Source organism: Protobothrops mucrosquamatus, unplaced genomic scaffold (genome assembly GCF_001527695.2).
Source record: "Protobothrops mucrosquamatus isolate PMUCROS unplaced genomic scaffold, P.Mucros_1.0 scaffold3430, whole genome shotgun sequence".
NCBI classification, from domain to species: Eukaryota; Metazoa; Chordata; class Lepidosauria; order Squamata; family Viperidae; genus Protobothrops; species Protobothrops mucrosquamatus.
The window spans coordinates 72,821-96,212 of NW_015389410.1; the positions used below are offsets into that span (position 1 = coordinate 72,821).

Consider the following 23,392-nt stretch of genomic DNA (forward strand, 5'->3'; position numbering starts at 1 on the left):
TTTTTTTTTTTTATTAAATCAGGATTTTTACATTTTCCTTTGGTGTAAGTCATAATGAACGAACAGGGCTGCCTTTCTAGGTTGATGCATGCAGTCTCTGCATAATTGATACTCTGTTAATAGACGGTGGGGGTTTTTTTCCTTTTTTTTTTTTTTTTTTTTGCTGTTTCTAGGAATTCTGTATGGTACTATGACAATGGAACTTGGAGGAAAAGTTACTATTGATTGTGAAAAAAGCAATCATCGGGCAGAACTGGAATTCAGATTAAAGGTACTAGACATTCTGTTCTATTTTCAGCTTGTTTCCAACATTCCAGTTCCAATTTTATCTCCTTCTCTGAATTTCATAGGGCTAGTTTTAAAAAATCATCCCAAGGCTTTCTCAATAACAATGTTGATTTGTTTTATATTTAGAGTGTCATTGTTTTATTGTAATTTTAGCCCTAGCATGGATGTTTTGATTTTTATGCCTTTTTATAGCCTACTAATAATTACTATGTCCCCCAAGAGTCTCTTTGACTACCAGTAATGGTCCTTAAATTCATTCTAGATAGAATATGAATGTGCACTCACACAAGAGTTTTCCATGGTTGGTGCACATTTGATATGCTCCAAACAGTATGCAGATAAAATTTGACTGGTCCTTGACGTGCATACTAAAATAATCAAATTAGTACTTTACGTCAGTAGCTGAAATGTTTACCTGTTTGATCTATGTTTTGGTATGTATCAGGAACAATATAGACATAGTTTTCACTGGAATTCTAGAGAATTTATATGTTAGTTATCCATCTAGATCAGTGTTTCTCAACCTTGGCAACTTTACGATGTGTGGACTTCAACTCCCAGAATTCTCCAGCTAGTGTTGCTAGCTGGAGAATTTTGGGAGTTGAAGTCCACACATCGTAAAATTGCCAAGGTTGAGAAACACTGATCTAGATACATTTGTAGTCCTGGGCAATTTCACATTCTTTCTGGACTGAAATCATTTTTTCTTCCCTTTGCATTCCTTAGCCATTTTTTGGTGGCAGCACAAGCATTAATCAAATTTCAGGGAAGATTAAATCAGGAGAAGAAGTGCTGGCAAGCCTTGATGGACACTGGGTAAGAAATCATAATATTCTTTAATGACAGTTTAAAAATGGATGCAAGAATTGAAAAGCTGCCATTGGGATGCTGTGTCCCATGACGCTTCCAAGAAGAGAACTCAATTTAAAAGAAAAACAGGTGGAATAAAACTGCATCAAGCAGCTGTATTTGCCGAGGTGTAGATCTAGCTGTGCCCGTTGTCTCTGTTAGCCCAAATTCTGAAATCTTAACTTTGGTTTCAATGTAACAAATGAACATCAACCAAAATCCATAGTCAGAATCAGTTGTAGTAATTCACACGCTTCTTGGAAGGTCAGCTTGAACACTTCAGCTTCCCAAGAATAGTGTTAACTTCAGAGTGTTGATGTGATGCATCCTAAATTGGAGGGCTTTGCCTGGAGTTAACAGACTATATATATTCTCTGAAATGGTGATGCCCTTACCATTTGCCAACTCACGAATTGTACACATCCTGACCTTTCGCCTGAGAGAAGAAACAAGTCTTTGTGGAAGGCCAGCAGTGTTTATTTTTGAGAGAGTGACTGTTCTAAAGGGCAGAGAAGACATGCTTCCTAGGTCCTGCCAGGTTATACTTTTAATTGATAAAACCTAGAGCATGCTCCTTCTGCCTGTCTGATGCAGTGCATAGAGAAAATCAGAGAATGGCATTCCTTCAGACATTGAGGCCCATGCTGTGAAAGTCTTATTGTTAATAGGCTTTGGATTGCACCTAGAAACCTATTGGGAGCCAATGCCACTTATGAAGCAAAGGTGTAATTGGAGCATCCCAAGGTATGCCTATAATAGTTCGAGCTGCTGGATTCTGGACCAATTGCGTTTTTGGATGGGTTACTGGGACTCCATTGCTAAGCAATGCAGTGATGTGTGACCTCACACTTTATGACTACATTGGTTAGCAAAGAGTTCCCAGCCCCAATTGCAGTCATAATTCAAGAACTACCATACTTTTGTTATGAATAACCTAGATATATGACACCAAATATCTGAGATTTGACAAAATAATATAAGATAGGTCCTTGTCCCAAAGACATTATCATTTATAATGATAATGGCTGTCCAATCTCTTCTTAAAGACTTCCACTGTTGGAGCATTCACAGCTTCTGGAGGCAAGTTAATTAGTGGAACAACCTGCCTCCAGAAGCTGTGAATGCCCCAACACTGGAAGTCTTTAAAAAGAGATTGGACAGCCATTTGTCTGAAATAGTATAGGGTTTCCTGCCTGAGCAGGGGGTTGGACTAGATGACCTCCAAGGTCCCTTCCAACTTTATTATTATTATTATTATTATTATTATTATTATTATTATTATTATTATTATTATTATTATTATTATTATTATTATTATTATTATTATTATTATTATATGGAAGAAGTAAGGATGTAGGAGAAAATAAGGGAAAGAATTCTCTGTTAATAGAGAAGAATGGAATTATTTCACTTACCGGTAGTTCTTAATCCTGTCTCAAGATATCTCCTGCTTGTTTGAAACTAGCACTAAATTGTTTTTGTCTTTTTTCAGGATGGTGAAGTATATATAAATGATCTGAAAAATGGCAGTACAGATATTTTTTGGAACCCGACCAGTGAAGTCCGAAAGCAAAGACTGAAACGTCACATTGTCTTGTTTGAAGAGCAGACAGAATTTGAATCTGAGAGGTAAGGTGGGCAGACTGATGTCAGAGAATGACAGGAAAGAATATGACTATCTTGGATTGCATTTTGGGCAACCTAGTTTTATAAAAGTTGATTTAGGTCTAATTATATTAGATTATGAATTGGTATTTTGAACATGATTCAGAAGAAATTAAACTTGTCGTGGTTTCTCCATTTCTGGTGCAATGGAAATGTTTCGAATGAAGTCTTGGCCACATATAGATACAGATTTATTCCTTTTTTATTGGATTAATATGTAGTACTGTAATCCTTCTGCTAGATTTATTACAAATGGAATTATTCCTTCATTTATCAATAGGTTATGTTTATTATTTATTAATTGTATAAGGTTGCCCAAGTTTATAGTGACTCTGGACAGCGCATAATAAAATCAACCCTAAAATACTACTTAAAAACCGAAACACCTGGAGGAAAAAAATATTCAAAACAAATAAAACATACAAAGCCTACCTATCCTTCTAACCCAAGGCCTAGGCCAGGGGTAGGCAACCTTGGCTCTTTTATGACTCGTAGACTTCAACTCCCAGAATTCCATGAGTCATAAAAGAGCCAAGGTTGCCTACCCCTGGCCTACGCGAAGGGCCAAGATTTCAGAGCTCTTTTAAATGGGGTCAAGGTGAAGACCAATGTTTCTAGGGGAAGATTGTGTACCAAGGGGCAGATGCTATGACAAAGAATCTATACCTCCTGAGTCCCATCAAAGTTCAGTGGAAGGGATCTGCAATATGTCAATTCTGCCTTGATTATACAGGCTGATCAGAAACTATAGAAGACAGATGATCCTTTAGATCAGACATGTCAAACTCGCGACGTCACGCGACGTATCGGAGCTTTTTCCCCATTGCCAGCAACGGGGTGGGCGCAGTTTTCTCTTGAAGTATCCAGCACGCGGGCCGGCAGTTTGACACCCCTGCTTTAGAAAATAATTTTCAGTGCCATAGAAATACTTATATAATTTATGGGTGTTAACCAACAGTTGAATTGCACCTAGAAACCAACTGGTAACCAACGCAACACATATAATTGCCCATGCCGCCACGTTCTGGGTCAGCTGCAGTTTCGAAGTGGTTTTCAAGGGCAGACACACATGTGCATTGCACAAGATGACCAAAGCATGAGTGAGTGCTTGAAGGGCCAAAGATGGCTGTGGCTAAGGGATCTTTATAATCTGTATCTGGGCTGGAACTGTAGGGACTGGTTGTAAATACCATGCATTCAGTCCTGTTGTACCTTTGAATGGTTGCAGAATGATTAGTTGTTAACTGAGGATACGCATCCTCTGGCATCTCAGAAGGATCAATAACATTACTTAACCAAGTTTCCAGATCTCTTTCGTTTCCACTGAATTGTATGGCTATGCTAGCCTTCTGACTAACTTAATGGTTGACTGTTTTTAGACTCTGGCAGCATGTAACCAGTGCAATTGGCAAAGGAGACCAGCACAAGGCAACTGAAGAAAAGTTTGTGTTGGAAGAGGAACAGAGACATGCAACACGAGAACGGAAGGAGAACGGAACAGAGTGGAAGCCCTTGCTCTTCTGCCACAATGCTACCACAAACGAATGGCACTACAAATATGAAGAGTGAGTGACTTGTAATTGAGCTTTTCAAATTATGTTCCATGTTCATAATCGCCTTCAAGAATTTGATGGACTTTTGTGAGAGTCTTGAGCCAACAACAGAAAAAGTTCACTTGAATCCAGCCAGTTTTCAATCACTAGAGCTTTGTCTCTTGATCAAAGTGCCTTTTTTTGTTAATTAATAAGTTCCACAGTCTGAAAAAGATTGAAAAGCCATGAGTTAGAGCATGTGGTGTGGTGACCAGGTGTATTTTATATATTTATCTAAGCCATTGCCCCTCCCTCATTCTAGGGCAGTGATGGTGAACCTTTTAGAGACTGCCCAAACTGCAACCCAAAACCCACTTATGCATTGTCGAGTGCCGGGCGGATGTGGCCCATTGGGTGGGCGTGGCCCATTGGGTGGGCGTGGCTGTGGTGGTAATGGCAGACTGGGTGGGACTAAAAAGTTCAATCAGTCAATTCCAACTTTGCAAGATCTTTTTTTTTTCCATGAGAAGTTGAAATTGACTGATTGAACCTTTTCTTTTTTTTTTGCACACGGCGGCGGAGGCCTAAAGTGAAAAGGTTTTATAAAACCCAGCTGAAGGCCTAGGACTGGAGCGACGACGTGCGTGCCCACAGAGAGGGCTCTGAGTGCCGCCTCTGGCATCCGTGCCATAGGTTCGCCACCACTGTTCTAGGGCATGCTATGAATAGTGAGGAAAGGCAAAAAATGCACAATCCTCATTACACTATAACCCCCAACTGTAACAGTTAAATCACTATAAAATATATAGCCATTAATCTTGAGTAGTCCTATCCTACTTGTGAACTTGCTTAGGATTTTGCTGATTTTCTTAAATATCTCTCTTTTTCTCCTTGTTCTTTCCTTTATGTGTTGATATTTTTGATTGAGATATTTGTGTCTCGCTTTGGGAAACTGCTTCTTAATTTTTCATAGATTGTTACGTCATCCCATTGACTCTCCAGTTGTCTTTAGCTTGAATCTATTCCTTGAATGTAACTTGCATTCAGATTAAATCTTCTCTTTGAAGCATATTCTCTAAATCTATAACACCAATAATTTATGGTTTATTCCACAGTCTGTTCCTGGAAGTATCCTGGATGACTTGATGGCACTTTGCCATCTTCATTTCCTAATGATGTAATCAAATTAATTCCAGTATTGTTTATCTAACAGTATTAAGTGGTGGAGTCTGCATTTATATTGTTTGAAGCTGGAGTTGGCAAAGAAATGAGAAATTCTCTTTTTAAAACTAAGTTAACCCATCTCTTGCATGGTTATGTTTACCCAATCCAATTTTTTGTATATTTGAAATTTGTACTATTTCTTCAATTTTTGCATTCCAATGAGCCATTAGTAGTATTTTGTTCTTTTTAGATACTGCATTTATCATCTCTTTCAATATACCTTATAATTAATTCATCAGTGTCTTTTATCATTTCCTCTGTTGTAGGCGCCTAATTTATATAACATTGATATGACTGGATTGCCACAAATTTGAATTAATATTATGAGTTACAGTTAATCGTGTTTTTAATGATGGCTTTTTTGAGCAACATTACTACTCATTTCTTTATATGGTCTCATGCCGTAAAGATCACTCATCTGGTTTAAAGTGACCTTTTCTGATCCACCCAAGTTCAGTAATGAGTATGTGTATTCTTCTTCTTGTGCCATATCCGTTATCGGACGTTGGCGATCATGTTGGCGATCCTGTTTTTATCAGCAGCCGCACGAAAAAGTGCTGCTGAGTTTTGTCCAAACCAGTCCCTTAGATTTTGAAGCCACAATGTTCTTCTTCTGCCTGGACCTCGTTTGCCTTCAGTCTTTCCCTGGAGGATTAAATGGAGTATGCCATATTTTTCTGGGTGTCGCATCACATGTCCGAAATATTCTAATTTTCATTTTTTAATTGTTTTGATGATTTCCCTTGGCTTTCCCAGGCAGTTTATCACCTCCTCATTTCTGATCTTGAGTATGCATATTACTACTTGTAGATCTGATGGATTTTTACAGTGTAAGCTTTTTTGTTAAAGTTTAAGGCCTTGGGATCCTTTGAATGATATTGCCCAGTATGAGAAGGACGGCATACTTCAAACCATGCAGAGGCACTTATCTAGCAGATTGTCAACTCACAAGAACATGTGCATCAGTAACCAAGTTGCACGACACAAGGTAATTAGTAATTAGCTCTGCTGGCAGTGTGCATTTTCCACAGTGTTTAGAAAATTAGAGTACTTTTCTCCAGTCTGGTTCCAGACTGGGTGAAAAGCCAAATCAGATTGTGATTCCACAATCAATTCACCATGAGTCCATTCCGAAGCAAGTATGGAATAATGTGGAATACTGTGGAATAACATAATCTCAACATAAATGCAAGAAGAATGGCAGTTAGACAATATAATAATACCGTAGTAAGTGACTGATATGTAGGATTTTACATGGCTTATTGGAAATGTTTTCCAATAAATGTTTTCTCCTCACCACACCTTTGAAGCTTCACCAGAATAATTTGGGAAAAGATGCATGAGTACAAAACTTGAAACACAAAGAAAATTTAAAGGGAAAATATTTCATGGTCTGCAAATATTGATACCTTAGAAAACAAAAATGGAAGAAGGGAAAATGAAATTGGGTATGCTGGAGAAATGCAGGGAAGGTTAACTATAATCCTCTTTAAAATATTGGACATTTAATCAGGCTGTGCTGTAATGTGTTGTTGCAAGCTTCCACTTATAGTGCTTCCACTGCCCAGGTGTAGATTTGTAGTGTTATAATGTAGCAAATCTCAACAGTCCATCAAGAAAACTTTTATTTCATATGATAATTTGATAAGCAATTTCCAGTAGCAGAGAGTCTGCACTAATTCTTAAGTTTCTATAGCATACCTAAATTCTCTACTGTCGCTTGTATCTTATGAGCTGGTTGGTATTTCTTTACATTCAGAGTCGACATCGCAAAGCCAGCGATCAACCCTCCAACAATAGCCAGAACACTGAAAGTAGCTGTTCAACGCCAGAGTCTGTGCAGGAACTCTCAGATGATGAAGGCAAGTACTGTATTTTGCAGCCTGTAACATTGCCTATATATCCCCCTACCCTAACTAAGACCTGTTGGTATGTCACAATAGTTCATCAGCCTTCCTCAGGCTAGTGACTTCAAGATGCTGTTTTGGGGCAATGAAAATTATAGCGTATCTGAAAGGCACTAGTTTAAGGAAAGCTCAGCTATTTTGTCCAGGACATAGTGCTCATGGAATAATATGAAATAGCCCAAGTTTTTCAAAAGTTAGCAATAAATTGGCTAGATTAAAGAAAAAACATTATCCTTGGTTTCAAGTGTCAGAGGCCAAAGTAGATTTTTGAAAAGTCCTCTTAATGGTTTACATCACTTTCCCAACCTACTCCCTTCCAGATACATTTGACTTCAATTGCTATAGTTTTCAGCCAATCTGATCTTTTATTTGTTGAAGTCTCAATATATCTGGAAGGCACCAGCTTGAGGAAAGCACTTTTAGTATACTATGTTGATTTGTGGTCTCTAGAATAAATACCATAAATTAGGCAAGCTAACATTTTAATGAGATAGCAATGTTTGTAGTATGACCTCTTAATATATTTCGACTTTTTAGAAGATTTTAAACCCCAGTGCTTTCCCCTTACTAAGATTCAAAACATGCACTTCATTGTATTTGTTTTTGTGAGGTAATTCATATGCTACAGTTAGCTCAGGTTTTTTAATATACAGGAGCTCCCTGCAAGGCTCTAGGACCGCGGGACAAGTCAGTGTGATAAATGTTAACTGCCACTGTTTCTTCTACATAATTTCCATTTCTCTGTCAATGGAAATAATGTCAAAAAACCCGGTGATAGATAACATCACGTTGAGTTATCCCACTGCAAGATGGCCACAGCGAGTTGTCCCATTCTGATCTGCAAAAGGTGTATCTGGCTCTTTCCTTTGAATAGATCTGTAATCAATGTATCAAGGGGGGGGGCTGGTTAAAAAGGATGACATGTACACATAACGTGACCTACACACATCAACTGTCATGACACAACTGCATAATTGCGTCATTTGAGCAATGGCATCATGATACAGGTATCATTTTGACATATCATGGCTTGTTAGGGACACTGCTGTCTGAAGACCTAGAACAGGGGTGTCAAACTCGCAACGTCACATGACGTGTTGCAACGTATCGTAACTTTTTCCCCATTGCCGGCAATGGGATGGGCGCGGTTTTGCCGTGACGCACACCCTGACTTAGAATAATATCAGTGTCCAGTGAATTTAAAATTAGTTTTGTGGTCCATTCAAGTTTTATATTGCCTTTCATTATGTATAAGCAAATCCTCTTCAGAGAAGGGAAGAATTTAAAAAAAAAATAGGAAAAATGTATTGGATTCCTTTCTTTTTTCCAAATTGCATTGTGAAATCCTATCACTTAATTCATCATTTCACACAGGCCTTGGAAGCCCATGTACTCAATGTGGGAAGGAAACCAGCCACTTGAAGGAAATTCACACTGCTGTCTTATCACTTCAGAGAGCCCAGCAGGACATACATAAGTACGATATTTCATTAGGAATGCAATGATTTGTATGTGTAAAAAAAATAATTATCATTCACTTGCAGAATGGCTGCCAAAGTAGATTTAGCCAAGGACAAACCATTTTACCTTGAGTATTTTGGACAGTTTTAAGCAAAGCTCTGGCAACAGCTACCCACCATGGTCCATCTATGGATTTTTTTAAAAATAATTCAAGTGAAAAAAAAAACAACTTGTGAGGCAGAGAGCCTGGCAGATATCAAAAGAAATGTTCACAGCAAGCGCTCCATTATGTGCCTGAGGAATGAAAATAGTTGGCACAGAATCCTAAACTGTGGTTTATAATTCACACTGGCAAGGGTTCATACATCCTATGAACCATAAGCGAGGCATATAGGTTGACTGAGCATGTTATATGAGCCCAGTCAAACAGAAGCAGCACGCTTTTAGAAGTACTTTGGGGAGGGGGCAGCCTATTCAACTTTGCTGCAAAGATTAGAGTTAATGAATAGAGCAACCATTGAAAATGTGACATTATTTTAGGTCCTTTTTCTAAAAAGAGAGAAAAAGAAGTGTGTGTGCCCAGGCTTTAATTCTGCGTGGATGCTTTGCTTGTTGTGTAGGATCTGTATCTGTTGGTGACCATCGGTGACTTGAATAATAATGGCTTGATATTTTTTTTTCTTCCAGAAACCTCACTGCGCTGAGCAAGGAATCTCTCTACAGGAGGAGGAGGGGCTCATCCCAAAATCTCGTGGACTCTCGCTGTTGGTTTCTTCTCTGCATCTTTCTAACCTGTCAGCTCTTCATTAATTATGTCTTCAAATAAAACACTGCATTGGGCAGCAATAAAAGGGAGGAGCTGCAGAAAAGGGGAGACTTAATTGCAAGGGGCCCTTTGAGGCACCAAGCACTTTAATACACAGCCAGGAGTGGAAAGAAGAGAGAGAGGGCCAGGTTAGGCAGGGAACCTGCATAGTTTTGTTCTTACGATCAGTGTCATTGCCTTTTTCCATGTACATTCACAAGGACCTCTTTACCTGTATGGGCCTTAATGCTAAAGCCAAATGTAGCTTTCATTGTGCAATTTTGTTTTCTACGTCTTGTCATTTTTCTGACGCAGTTAAAACGTAACCAGCCAGTATTGGTACACCCTTTGAAGCATTGTATGCATCTACTTCTTTTGTAAAATGGTTCCCACTGACTTGTTTTATATCTCTTCTCTTGTTGAGGAAGAACATTTGAGCATTCATTAAAATGTCTTCTGGAATTCAGTTACTTTGCATACATTAAGCAACTATGGTGAAAATTCAGCCAATGGATACAGACAGCACAGTTTCTTGGGTCTTCTGGTGTGTGCTGTCACATCTAGAGTCCCTATGAATAGCACATCACATTCCATAAATAATGTGTAATTTCTTATAGCCTGCCACTTTTAGGAAATTGGAGACCTTCAAGGTGCAATTAGTTGATGCCCTAAATTATGTCAGTGAGCCAAATAGGCCTGCTTATGTATCAGTTTTGTTTTTTTTTAATTTGGGTTGCAAAAATCCAGATGTTTGCTGGAAAGCAGCCAAGATAGAGAAAACCCCTACTCATCTGAATTTTGCAGCCTACATAAGATAGCCGTGATACACACATACACATACACACACACACACACACGATTGAGACATAATAAGCATTATAGAAAAGAATGCCTCTGAACTGTATCATTATTTTGAGATGAGCATGTAAGCACTGTGTCCTATAGGTAATTTTGTATGTCACAAAATCCCTAAGGTACTGGGATTCACCAGGATTCCCTTTTGCCACCAAGAGACCTTTTATTTATTGAAGCACACAAGACAGATACGCAAGCAGTTGCAAATCACTGCTTCTACATATTTCTAAATTGATTACTTGCAATCAATTTGTTCGGCTTCCCTGTATTTTCTATCAAGGATGATTGCTAGTACAGTATTATATAATATCCTACTACCCCTATGTAGGGCTGACTGACTGATTGAAGGCATCTTCAAATCTTGTGTGCACTTAGGTACATTTATAGTAAGGGTTTGCCTCTGCATCCTCCAAATCTGTTGATAGTCTTCCTATTTTTACACCATTTTTAAAAGATTTGCAATATTTTATGTAGAAATGCAGCCAGTACTAAGCTTTTCTTTTCTGGCCTGAAGTAATTCCAAGTGGTAAGTACTGCTATATATATATAGCAGTATATATATATAGCAGTATATATATTATATATATCTGTATATATATGTATGTATGTATGTATACAGCCTTAAAATATTTAGTGGTGTTGCCAGTCTGGGCTAACTTTCAATGTAAATGTTTCCAGATTTTTAACTATGTTCTTTGTGTGATGTTCCCATGTTAGGGGACAATTTGCTTGACACATTGAAATAAATTACATAATTTTCATTATAATTTTTTTACGGCTGAATCATTGTACATTGGACGTGTCTTTATGTTCTACTCAACACTTTATCTGAGACACTTTAAAATCAAATGGAAAATACTGGGCCCATCGCACGGATGCTGTCTGCTAGAATTCAGCAATGAATGCAGCTCCTCATTCTGAATAGTTTTATTTTCTAGCAGCCATGTTACCGTATACAAAGAGTGCTTCCAGGTAAAAAAAGAAACCTACCATTAGTTTTAAAGGCTGTGTGACTTCTGGATGCTTTATTCCAAGTAATAGGAATCAGGGGCCACATGCTGGCCAAATTCTCCACTCCAGACAGATACTTTGCATTCCATTCTATCAGAATGACACCGCACCCTGTAGGCTGCAGTATATGAAATGACTAATCCGCTGAACTAACTCATAGCCTGCTGAATTATGCTTTTGTGAATGAACCACAAAGGCTAGATTCATTGAATACTGTACAGATAAATCCTCAACTTACAACCACAGTTGAGACCAGAATTTCCATTATTTTCTGATCCTTTTGCTATGGTTGTTAAGCAAATCACTGCAATTGTTAAGTGAATCACATGGACATTAAGGAAATACAGCTTACCCTATTGACTTTCCTTGACAGAAGCCAGCTGGGAAGATCACAAATGGGAATCACATGATCCTGGAACCTTGCAACCATTGTAAAGACATGCAGGTCGCCAAGTCACTTGTCTGAAATGGAATAGGTTATCCTGCTTGAGCAGGGGGCTGGACTAGAAGACCTCCAAGGTCCCTTCCAGATTCCTATTCTATTCTGTTCCTGAATTTTCATCACATGAGGGTAGTGATGGGAATAAGTGTGAGGACTAAATCACTTTTTTCAGTGTCATTGTAACTTTGGCGCTAAATCAATGGTTGTAAGTTGAGGATTATCTGTTAAACCAAATAAGCCCCTTCAGAAATTGGTAGAGTGTTTGAAATGGTCAATTTCTCTATTGAAAAGAGAGCTTCAAATAGAATGTGATGATCTAGGTTAAAACTTATCTTCATTGAAGTTATTGGTTGGGACTTTTTGTTCAGATCTAAGTTAATTTTAAAAAAGAAATGCTGGCGATAAGTGTCAACTCCAAGCTTGCTTTCCTCTTCCAATATTGTATCAAGAGTTACACAAAGAATTCTTTCACACCTTTTCCTTTCCTTCCCAGCATCTATTTGGAATTCTTTTTTGATGTTACAGAATATTTGAGGGAGACTTGAGTGGATGAATTGCCAAGATAGTGAGAAACAAACAACAACTCTTGTGTTGTATCTTGTAGGTTTGTTAACGTTCATTCTACTTATCAACTACTGGGTGAAGCCATCCATTGGCACAGCTTAAGTATCATCGGTATGATGATGATACTCAGTGGTACATCTTCACCTCATGATGATGTGACAGTGCTTTCCCATCTCTTAGAGGCAGTGCTTAACCCTAACAAGACTGAGTGGTTGTGGGTTTTACAGCCCCATAGATCTAGTGACTTTCCATCGTTAACCTTGAATTACACCACCCCACTCAGAGATGGTGCCCAATCTGGGAGTTCTCTTGGATTCCTGCTCCTATCTGAGGAGTTGATAGCAGCCAATTGGTGGATCCTGCTCACAGTCATCATAGGTTAGTTGTTTTCCCATCAAACTATTGTAAACTTTACATGGTGCTGGCCTTGAAGAGCATTGGGAAATTTAAGCAGGACCAGAATGCCACAGCATGTAATGCGCTCATGACACTGCTGTTAGTCCGCTGCACTGGCTCCCAGTAGGTTACCAGAACAAAATTCATGGTGCTGTTGTCACTTGGGAAAAAATTAGTGATGGGATTGCCTCTCTCCAGTGTTTTCTGCCCTCTTTATCAGATTGGGCAGAATGAGAATACAGTTGATACAACAGATGTGAGATACAAGAGGATAGTACAACCCAGCCCACTGAATCGCACCTTGCACCCTTAATTCCTTGTTATAAAAGGAATTCATTTCATCATCATCATCATTAATCACCGCACAGCCAGATGTTCAGACTGGGTTTGGCATTTGTCTACCTATCGAGTCCTTACCAAGGACCTGGGATAGGCAGATCTGGATGTCTGATGGTGTTGCAGATATCATCACAGGATGGAAGCTGTTCCCAGTAAGGCCACCTTTTGCAATTGACTGATGGTGAATTTATCAATGCCGATGGTGTTCAAGTGCTCCAGTTGTTTTGGGATTGCACCCAAGGCACCTATTACTATTGCTACTACCCTTGTTTGCCTTTGCCACAGTCATTCTATTTCTATTTGTAGGTCTTTGTGTTTTGTTATCTTCTCCAGTTCTTTGTCTTCTGTTCTGCTGTCTCCAGACACTGCCATGTCCACTAACCAAACTTTTTTGTCTTTTTTATCGACAATTGTTAAGTCTGGAGTGTTATGTGGCAGGTGCCTGTCTGTTTGAATTCTGAAATCCCAGAGCAATTTAACTTTTTCATTTTCTATGACTTTCTCTATTTTATGGTCCCACCAGTTCTTGCTTGCAGGCAAATGGTATTTCTTGCAGATCTTCCAATGCACCATTGTTGCTACTTTGTCATGCCACTGCTTGTAGTCAGTCTGCGCAATCTTCTTGCAGCAGTTTACCAGGTGGTCCACTGTTTCTTCAGCTTCTTTGCATAGGCAGCACTTCTTTGCATAGGCAGTTGTCTTCTCAATTCTGGCTTTGTATGTATTTCTCCTTAACGCTTGGTCTTGTGCAGCTAGAATTAGTCCTTCGGTCTCTTTCTTCAACTTTCCTGCTCTTAGCCAATTGCCAAGTCTGCTTCCCCAGCTATTGTTTTTAATCTACTGGCCATGTAGTACTTTGTCTTCCCATGCCTCCATTCTGTTCTTCATTTGGTCTTTCTTGTAGGCCAGTTTGGTCTCTCCAGTAATAAGGAAGCCTTCCTGATATGCTAACTTCAGTGCATCTACATCATTGTCCTCCTTCATATTCTTCCAAAGCCATTTTTTCTTCTTCAACCGTCTGATGTACTTGCAACATTCCACACCCATCTATTTGCCTTGGTAGGTAGACTCTGCCAATGTTACTATGTGGATGAAGGGCATGATTCATTGTATTATTATTATTATTATTATTATTATTATTATTATTATTATTATTATTATTATTATTATTATTATTATTATTATTATTATTATTATATTATTATTATTATTATTATTATTATTATTATTATTATTATTATGGATCATCGCACAGTCAGCCAGATGTTCAGACTGGATTTGGCATTTTGTCTACCTATCGAGTCCTTTCCCAGGACCTGGGATAGGCAGATGTGGATGTTTGATGGTATTACAGATATGTCGCAGGATGGAAGCAGTTCCTAGTAAGGCCGCCTTTTGCAATTGACTAATAGCGAATTTGTCAATGCCAATGGTGTTCAAGTGGTGCTCCAGTTGTTTTGGGATTGCACCCAAGGCGCCTATTACTATTGGTACTACCTTTGCTTGCTTTTGCCACAGTCTTTCTATTTCCATTTGTATGTCTCTGTATTTTGTTATCTTCTCCAGTTCTTTCTCGTCTATTCTGCTGTCTCCAGGCACTGCCACGTCCACTATCCAGACTTTTTTGTCTTTCCTATCGACAATTGTTAAGTCTGGGGTGTTATGTTACTATTATTAATTTCCTAGTCAGATCTGAGGATAAGCTTTTATCTGCCCCTGAAGGTGATGAAAACGGCCTTTCCAACCACCACGGAGTTTATTCCAAAGCCTTCCCAGATCGAATCAGACTGTGTAAGCCGGCGAGAGATCATTTCCTTCCCCTACCTTCACACTTGCACCCACTCAACTACCCAGAATCGCAAGGCATTTAAAGACCAAGAAACGCGATATAAACGTGGGCGATCCGGCTCTGTGCCACCGGAGGGCGCTGCAAGAGCCGGAGCTGCCACAAACTAAAAGCGATCACCCGAGCTGAAGGCGAGCATGCTCGCTGAGCTCCAGGCGACGATCCTCGCAGATCCAGCTGCTTGGCTTAACCCGGAAGGAGACGCGCTTTTCGGCAGCTCTCCAGCGGCTACTCCAGCGGTGAGTCGGCTGGCTTGCACCGGAGATGGCTACGTTTTTTGGGGAGGTGGTCACACCCCCGTCCCGCGCCGGCCTGGATGACGAAGAAGAGCTTGCAGAAGAGCGCGAAGAGACTCAGGAGGATCGTGAGATCCGGCTGGCGCTGGAGAAGAAAAGGTCGCGAGCAGGAGAGATCCGCGAGCGAGAAAAGATTTGGGGAGGAGGGAGGGGGGACCCTTCGCTTCTGAGCACGTTCAGAGTGTGGCATTTCTTCTTTAAAAGTCGGCGCGGAGGAAAGGGGTGCTGCTCCCCCAAAACGCCCACTATAGCTGAAAGGGGTGCGCAGCGCACGTGGATCTGGAATCATTGTTAGTTGATTTATACCAGTGTTTCTTAAAGTGGGGTCCCCCAACCAAGACCCTTTCAGGGGTCCGCGAGACCAAAATTATTTGCGGGCCTACGTTGGGAAATGAAGGATTTAAATAATACAATAATTGATACAACGCTAAAATTCCGTCAAATGATCATGGGAAGCTGTAGCATCAGAGAATGCGTTGGTTTTAATTTGTAATACGGTGCATATCGAATATAACCCATACAAACGATAGTTCTTTTGGGGTCCCCCATAATTTTTAAAAATGGGAAGGGGACCTGAGCACTGCTTCAGTCTGTTAACTTGCTGGATGGAGATTGCACAATGTGATAAATCAGGAGTTGGACAAACGGAGCTTGTGCAATATGCTAAGCTTCAAAAACAACCAGCCAGCATTATTATTCACCAAGCTTAGCATAGGATGTGAATGTAGCAATAATAATTTGCAGTGCAAACTTGGCAGAAGTGCCTCTCAAACAAATTAAGTTTCTAGTATATTTGATTGGTACAATAAATATGAGTTATAAACTTCATAATATAACATATGAATATATGATGTAGTGAGCAGTGAAATAGCCTTTTTAGCGCTATACTTACATTAGTCCTCTTTGGGGCAAAGAAAAACCCATCTTTCCTGGATATCCTTAGTATCTGGCCTGATTTAATTAAGATGGGACTGGACTTGAGCTTGATTCTTCTGTGCATCCCCATTAACTCTAGAAGGGCACTTGTGATCATTAGACGTGTGAGAGAAATGTCAGCATTGCTTTGTGTTGTTTTTAAAAAGATCCTCTTATTTCAATACTAAAAATTAAGCACAAAAAATCTCCTCTAGACATGTGCCCTCCCTAATAGAAGTAAAAGCTGCTTTATTAGGTGGAGTTATTTGCAGTAGAGAAAGAGCATGTAAGAGATTTTTCCTTTCTCTTTTTTCTGTTTCCCTTCCTCTCAGGTCTTCTGTAGCTGTTTTTCAAACTTAGTTACTACTATAATAACCACATTGTGTAGCAGAAAAGACACAAAAACCCCACAACCGAAACCCTAACAAACCAAAAAAACCTGGGGCTTCATAGAACTGCATGTAGGCTGTGTTTTCATTAAATACTTATTTCTTTATTGTAGTTTATTTTTAATCCAGCTTTCTTCACTTTTACAACATACTGAACTATTAACTGTACATTCTGGATTCATGCAACACATTAAGCTTACCTGTAGTTACCTAGTCTGCATTCATTGTGTCATGTGAATGCAGCCATGTTGTTTTCAGTGTTAGTTACTTTTGATTTCCTTGGGGAAATGGTGCAGGAATCATTTCTTGGGAAAGCAGCCTAAAAGCTGCTCACTGTATCAATGAGTGGAGAGTGAAAGCATTTTTTAGTCAGTGGTACTGTTATGGAAGCTTAGAGGTTTTCTTTGTATTTGTTGTGATTGTGTGATGTACCAATTGCTACAATTAGAAGGTAGCAGTTTGGTTGTTTACGTGCAGATGTTTCATTACCGGATTTAGATAACATCTTCAGTGCTATAGAAATGTCTGCAAGGAAACAACTAAACTCAGAGAGCAGCAAAGATTCCACACAACAAATTGCTTTTTTCTGATGTAACTCAAGTTTTTTTCCTGTAGCCTTTTGTTCAGATCTTTTTAATCATGTTCTTTTTCTGATACTTAGAGATGTTTGTATCACCTGGAATACCCCAGACATATCGGCAGGAGAAAAGTTTCCTTGTTCAAAGTTTATCTTGGGTGTTGGAGGCAATGCAGTAGGTGAGAAGCAGAAGATGGCCATTCTTTCTTTCAGCACTGAAGTAGCTTGTGGAAGTCTTCTTGGTTCATTTCTATCAACCGGAATAATTTGTGGATCGTGGTCTCTGTGTAAATTGACATGCAATGCTTAGTCTTGCTAATAATGATTGCTAATATAGATTCAGAACAGTCTAGTGATTCATCTAATAAATCTCATTTGGTCCACAGCATTCTTGTCTTCATTTATTTTGAATTCTGGAAGCTGGGAGCTGGTTGGCTCTGCCCAGTTATGGAATGAGTGGTGCAGAACATCAAAAGTAACCAATCTTCTTCCAAAAGATTCATATTGTTGTTTTTATCGGTCAGTTTCAGATCCCACAGTAAGTACTGTAGTATCTCTTACCATTTGGAGGCAGAGAAGTTCAATCAAAACTTTCAAAATTATTTTTAAAAAGTTAAAGCAAGTCAAACTCAATTCCTGGTGATTTCTCAACACGACTGTGTAGATTTTTTTGACAACAGTCTGGAAGGGGGTTGCGATGATGATACGATGATGATGATGATGATGATGATGATGATTATTATTATTATTATTATTATTATTATTATTATTATTATTTCACAGACTGGCCTTCAGCCCTGGGTTTCCATTATAGTCACCCCTTCAAATACTAACAAGATTTGACCCTACTGAGCTTTCAAACTGAAACAGGCTTTTCACCCTGCTGAGACTTCAAACTAATAATCGTTCTTGGCTTTTAGTTTCTGCACCACACAAATGCTTATATACAATTAGCGTAGTTGTTCATGGATACTTCTGTCTTTTCATTTTTAAAAACAAAGCAGGATAGTTTAAAATGAGAACACCACTAACTAAACATTAATGCACTCCTACACATTTATATTAATGGCAGCTTGAGGGTTGAGTCTTTTTAGATACTGCCCACTTAAGCAGGAATTTCTAACTGAGAATTATTTAGGTGAACATAAGTAGTTGTCTCCACACTAACTTCAGGTGCCATCACTTATATGCGGTGCTGTTTGGTACTTCTAGCCTCTTCCAATTATCTCATGTGCCAGTGAAGAAGAATCGTGCAGTAACAATTAAGGATGTGCCAGTTGGAATATTTGTCCAAATTCAGTACAGGTAGTCCTCAGCTTACAGCCACTCACTGAAAAAAGAGACTTCTAACCATTTTTTTACACTTGCTGACTGTTGCAGCCTCTCCGTGGTCATGTGATCAAAATTTGGATGCTTGGCAACTGGCATGTATTTATGACGGTTGCAGTGTCCTGTGATCATCTTTTGCAACTGTTTGACAAGCAAAGTCAAACAACTGTTAGTAACCTAACAACTGCAGTGATTCTTTTTTTTTTGTAATATATTTTATTGATATTTTTTTAAACATAAATCACTTAATAATTGGTGAACAGTGTGTTGTATGGGTTACATTTGTAAAACAATCATTAACAATAGATTTCTATAATCCATAATCCACATAATGGTTTTAGTTGATTTCCTCTTTTCCCAAAATATCCTCTTTTGCAAACATTGAGTTAATACAATTCTCATTGTTTTGATAGATAACAATTAAATATATAATTTTCCCCAATATTCCTAAAAATAATAATCACATCAATATAATATTTCTTTTCTATCCAATCATTCTGGTTGCCATAGATCCTGTTACAGTCCTTATTTTAATTTATTTCTCCCACCAAATTCTAGGTATTCTTAACTGGTTAAGATTTTCTCAAAAATTAATTACATTTAAAAATTTAACTCGAAACCATCCACACTTTTACATTTGTTAAGGAATAGATAAAACAATGAAAAGAAAAGAAAAGAAAGAAGAACAAGAGTAAAGAAACATAAAAATAACATACTATATAAAATATATACTGTATCCCTCCTAAGATAATATATATTTATTTCCTAAATTTCTTATTTTTAACCATAATTAAAAATATGTTTAATCTTTAAACATTCCATTTAATACATCTAGTCATCTAGTCCTTTAACTCTTATTCAAAACATTTTTAATCCACTATAATTTTCTTAAATTCAATCACATTTAAGTATCTAAAACATTTCCTTTATCTAAGTCAGTTCAACTTTTTTATATTACTCATATCAAGAAAGAGAACAAAAAAGGGAAAAAAACATACTATATTATTTAGGGAATTCGTCCCTCTTAGAATGATATATATATTCCAAAGCGTTTCTATTTCTTTAACCATATGTTTCTTTTTTAAGTATTCTCTCTGTCCCATCATCTATTTTAGTCTTTTTCCTTTGCCCAGTATCTTTCTTAATGTATTTTGCTGAATCAAAAAGTTTTTTCGTATGTTCGTAAATGTTGCTGTAGGTATAAAAAGTAAATCAGGTGAAGTGCCTTGTACGGGGCTTCTGCCTTTCCATGTTTGTTGAAAATCTTTTTCTTTTTCTTTCTCTCCGCTTCTCTTATCATTTCCTTTCTCTCCAATGTTCCTGACACCTCTACAGTCCATTTTATCCAATCTGTTTTCTTGTCCTCAGATTTATTTTGTAGTCTTAAGAGATAAGTTGTTTTTTTTCAATTCTTGTACATTTTTTTCCACTAGGATTAAATCATGTTTCCTTGTTTTGTTAAGTTCCATCTTTAAATTTCTATTCTCAATTCTATATCCATTTGTCTATTTTATCTGCTTCTTCTCTGTTGTTGTTTTCTGGGAATTTTTTTGTTGTAGAGTTAACTTAGAAATAGATTGATTTATATTTTCAAAGTTATTTTGATTTCTTTGTAGTTTAAAGTCATTGTTGTTTGGATTAGTTGCAGTATACTATATATCTCCTCCTGTGAAGTGTTTGTTTACTTGATATGTTCTTTCTACATGACTCTGATCCATGATGACCAAGAATTTTTCTCTTCCTTTCTTTTCTCCGCAAATAGAGTCCCAATTAAATAGATATTTGTAATCCAAATAGTTCAAAAAAGATTTTTTTTCTGAAATTTATAATTCTTTGTCCACAGCCCAGATATTGTCTTTTTTTTTGTCACAGCTGTTCTTTTTTGTTAAAACTTTGAAGGTCACAAACACAGATTAGCTTTTCCTAGGTTTTGCAGTGATTCACTTAGCGGTGGCAAGAAAGATCATAAAATGGGGCAAAAGTCACAACTGTCTTGCTTAGCTGTGGAAATGTTGGGCTCAACTGTGGTCATAAGTTAAGGACTACCTGTATAATGTTCAATGGAAGCACATATATATTCACTTACAAGTAGGTTCTTCTGTATTGCATGAAATTTACTTCTAAGGAAATACCCAGAAGATTGCAGCTTGTGGTGATCCAGGGGGTGGGGTGAGGGTCGATTGGTTGCATTAGGCTTTCGTGTCTCTTTCACTAAAATTAATGTATTTCTCATCCTTTTCAGATTTTACTGTGCCAATGCAATTGTCACGTGGCTGAAGACCAACAGTTTCAGTGGGTTGAAAAGGTAAAAGAGGAGAAATAGGACAATCAAGGCCAGGGTCAAATCACCAGGCCCCTTCCCTTTCTGTAGGCATGTTTGATTATGTTTTGGATAGCGCAGGTTGTGAATCTGAGGCTGCATTTATCTAGGAGTGGCTTCATTTAACCTTACCTAAAAGAAAAGAGGCATTATTTGGGGGTTGTATAGTGATTCAGGTTTGAAAACAAAAAGATGCTTTGGAGTGCACATGTACTATATTTTCAGAAAGCACATGTCTGCAGCTGCCTCTCTTCCTGGCATTGCAAGGCTGCACAGCTATTCAGGGATCCTGGGAATAGTCATGTTTGGTTTAAATTAGAGTTGCGGAAAGGTATTGCCTGTGCAATGGTGTGTGCTGAATAGCTCCTTTTTTTACCTTAGAATCTGAACCACACACAGCCCCGCTTCTTCACATTAAAAATCAGATTGAAATCAGCAGGGGCAGAATCATTAGCAGCCCCCAGTATCTTTGGCTGCCAAGAATGGGTGTGACCTAGTTCATCTCTTGGGTTCAGGAATGTTGGTGAGCCGTGGTGGCACAGTGGTTAAAGTGCAGTATTGCAAGCTAACTCTACCCACTGTCAGGAGTTCGATCCTGACCTGCTCAAGGTTGACTCAGCCTTCCAGTCAGTAAAATGAGGACCCAGATTGTTGGGGGCAATATGCTGACTCTGTAAATCGCTGTAAAGCACTATGAAACAGTATATAAGTCTAAGTGCTATTGCTATTTTATCTTCCTTTTAGGTTTTTGGATGCCTACAGAAGATTGATTTGCAAGTACTGGTTCTTTCAGCATGTCCTGTAACAGATTATAAAACCACTGAATCCACTCTAACTCTCCCTTCACCTTTCCTGAAAGCATTGAAAACAAGAGAGTTTAAAGACAAAGTTTATTGCTCCCTTCTAGAACAGCCAAATATTGTACGGGATCTCCCGGCAGCAGGTATTTCACACAATATTTATGCACATTATATATACATTTTAGTGGTATTTGATGGCTAATGGTAACATCAAATCCTATCATATTTTAGCTTATGTATTTCCTATGCTAACAGAATTTCTAGCATTTTTTTTTCAAGAAATGCAAATTGTAAATCAATATATTATAACTTAACCTAGCAAGTCTTATTGAATCACTGAACTTTTAATTCTGATAAGTATTCATTTATTTATTTACTTTTACTTACAAGACTACCCATGACCCCCCTTGGGTCATTGTTTCAAAGATATTTGCTTATCAGATTCCTCAGTGCCTTCAACAATGGCAGACGAAGCTTCCATTCTCCATCATTTCTCCGTCCGGGAGAAAAGTGTTTTTGTGCACCTATGGGGTGCTTGGGAAAGCTCCACCCCTTCCCCTACCTGCCTCGCCTTGTGGTGGCAGCACTCAGCTTCATGCTGTAAGTGGCCGTAAGCAGCCGCAGAAGTGGGCTGGCGGCCACAGGGGCTCCTGCTGGACTGGACTGTTGGTGCCAACAAGGTGAGGCAGGTATCGGGGAAAAGAATAAGACATCCCCCGAAAATAAGACCTACTGCCTCTTTTGGATGCAAAAAAATATAAGACCGAGTCTTGTTTTCGGGGAAACATGGTAGCACACACATCAGGAGCTGACCACCAGAAATGTTTTGACATTTTGTATTATGTCATAAAATGCTTTATGATAATTTTATGTCATAAAATTTACCAAATTTCAATTCCATGGGAGTTATGGATCCTAGATTTTGGGTGCATTCTGTAAATTTACTCTTTTGAGGTACCTTAGTCAAAAAGTAGTGATTTAGCTCACTAAAATTGTGTGAGTTAACCAGCTTCATCCCTAGCTTAAAAGTTATAATGGGTGAAATCTAGTATATTTGAACAACAGAACATGATTCTTTCTTTGGTCCTCAAACATACGTTACAAATCAGATATTAGTGTTGCAAGTTAAAAGTAACAATTTGTGTATCAACATAATCATTGAGTTGGGTTTCCTTTGTAGAGTAAAACGCAAGATACTGCTACAGTCTAATAAATTGGTAGTTCGCTGTTATCCCAAGAATGTATTAATTATTTTGCTCTCTTTTCCATTTAGTTCTCAGTTACTCTCAGGTGTGGCAAATCCCTGCAATATTTTATCAATGTTACACTGATATACTCCAACTGGACTTAGTAACTATTGAAACCTTCAAACCTGTCTTATCATCCAAAATTCTAAAAAGTTTAGTGGAGGTAAGATTTAATTATTACACTGAATAGCAAGGAGATGGGTGAATTATTGTGTTCTGGCTAGAGTTGCCTTTGGTGAGATGGGCAGCTATATAAAATTGATTAATAAATAACACCAAGTCCTTTCAATTACACTTTCATTTACATGAATTTAAACAGGTACATGCTGGTAAAT

At 38.2% G+C, this 23,392-nt stretch overlaps 2 protein-coding genes across 3 annotated transcripts in view; both read left to right on the forward strand.

The window, feature by feature from the left end:
- The window catches only part of OSBPL5 (oxysterol binding protein like 5), a 55,685-nt gene extending 44,512 nt beyond the window's left edge, over positions 1–11,173 (forward strand). The window contains exons 14-21 of the mRNA XM_015827001.2: positions 174–271; positions 1,015–1,104; positions 2,630–2,766; positions 4,182–4,367; positions 6,408–6,546; positions 7,318–7,420; positions 8,840–8,942; positions 9,614–11,173. Of these exons, the coding sequence (XP_015682487.1) occupies positions 174–271; positions 1,015–1,104; positions 2,630–2,766; positions 4,182–4,367; positions 6,408–6,546; positions 7,318–7,420; positions 8,840–8,942; positions 9,614–9,752 (995 nt within the window). The 3' untranslated portion in view covers positions 9,753–11,173. The remainder of the gene's footprint in view (positions 1–173; positions 272–1,014; positions 1,105–2,629; positions 2,767–4,181; positions 4,368–6,407; positions 6,547–7,317; positions 7,421–8,839; positions 8,943–9,613) is intronic.
- A 4,229-nt stretch (positions 11,174–15,402) lies between these two features.
- LOC107297638 (proteasome assembly chaperone 1) lies at positions 15,403–23,220 on the forward strand (the record flags this gene model as incomplete). 2 transcript variants are annotated; one of them, XM_015826999.1, is given in 6 exon segments in its annotated part: positions 15,403–15,579; positions 17,446–17,540; positions 17,748–17,899; positions 20,933–20,995; positions 21,755–21,953; positions 23,084–23,220. In XM_015826999.1, coding segments are annotated over 6 exon segments (777 nt in total), but the record flags the coding sequence as incomplete, so codon positions are not given.
- Between the last annotated feature and the right edge of the window lie 172 nt (positions 23,221–23,392).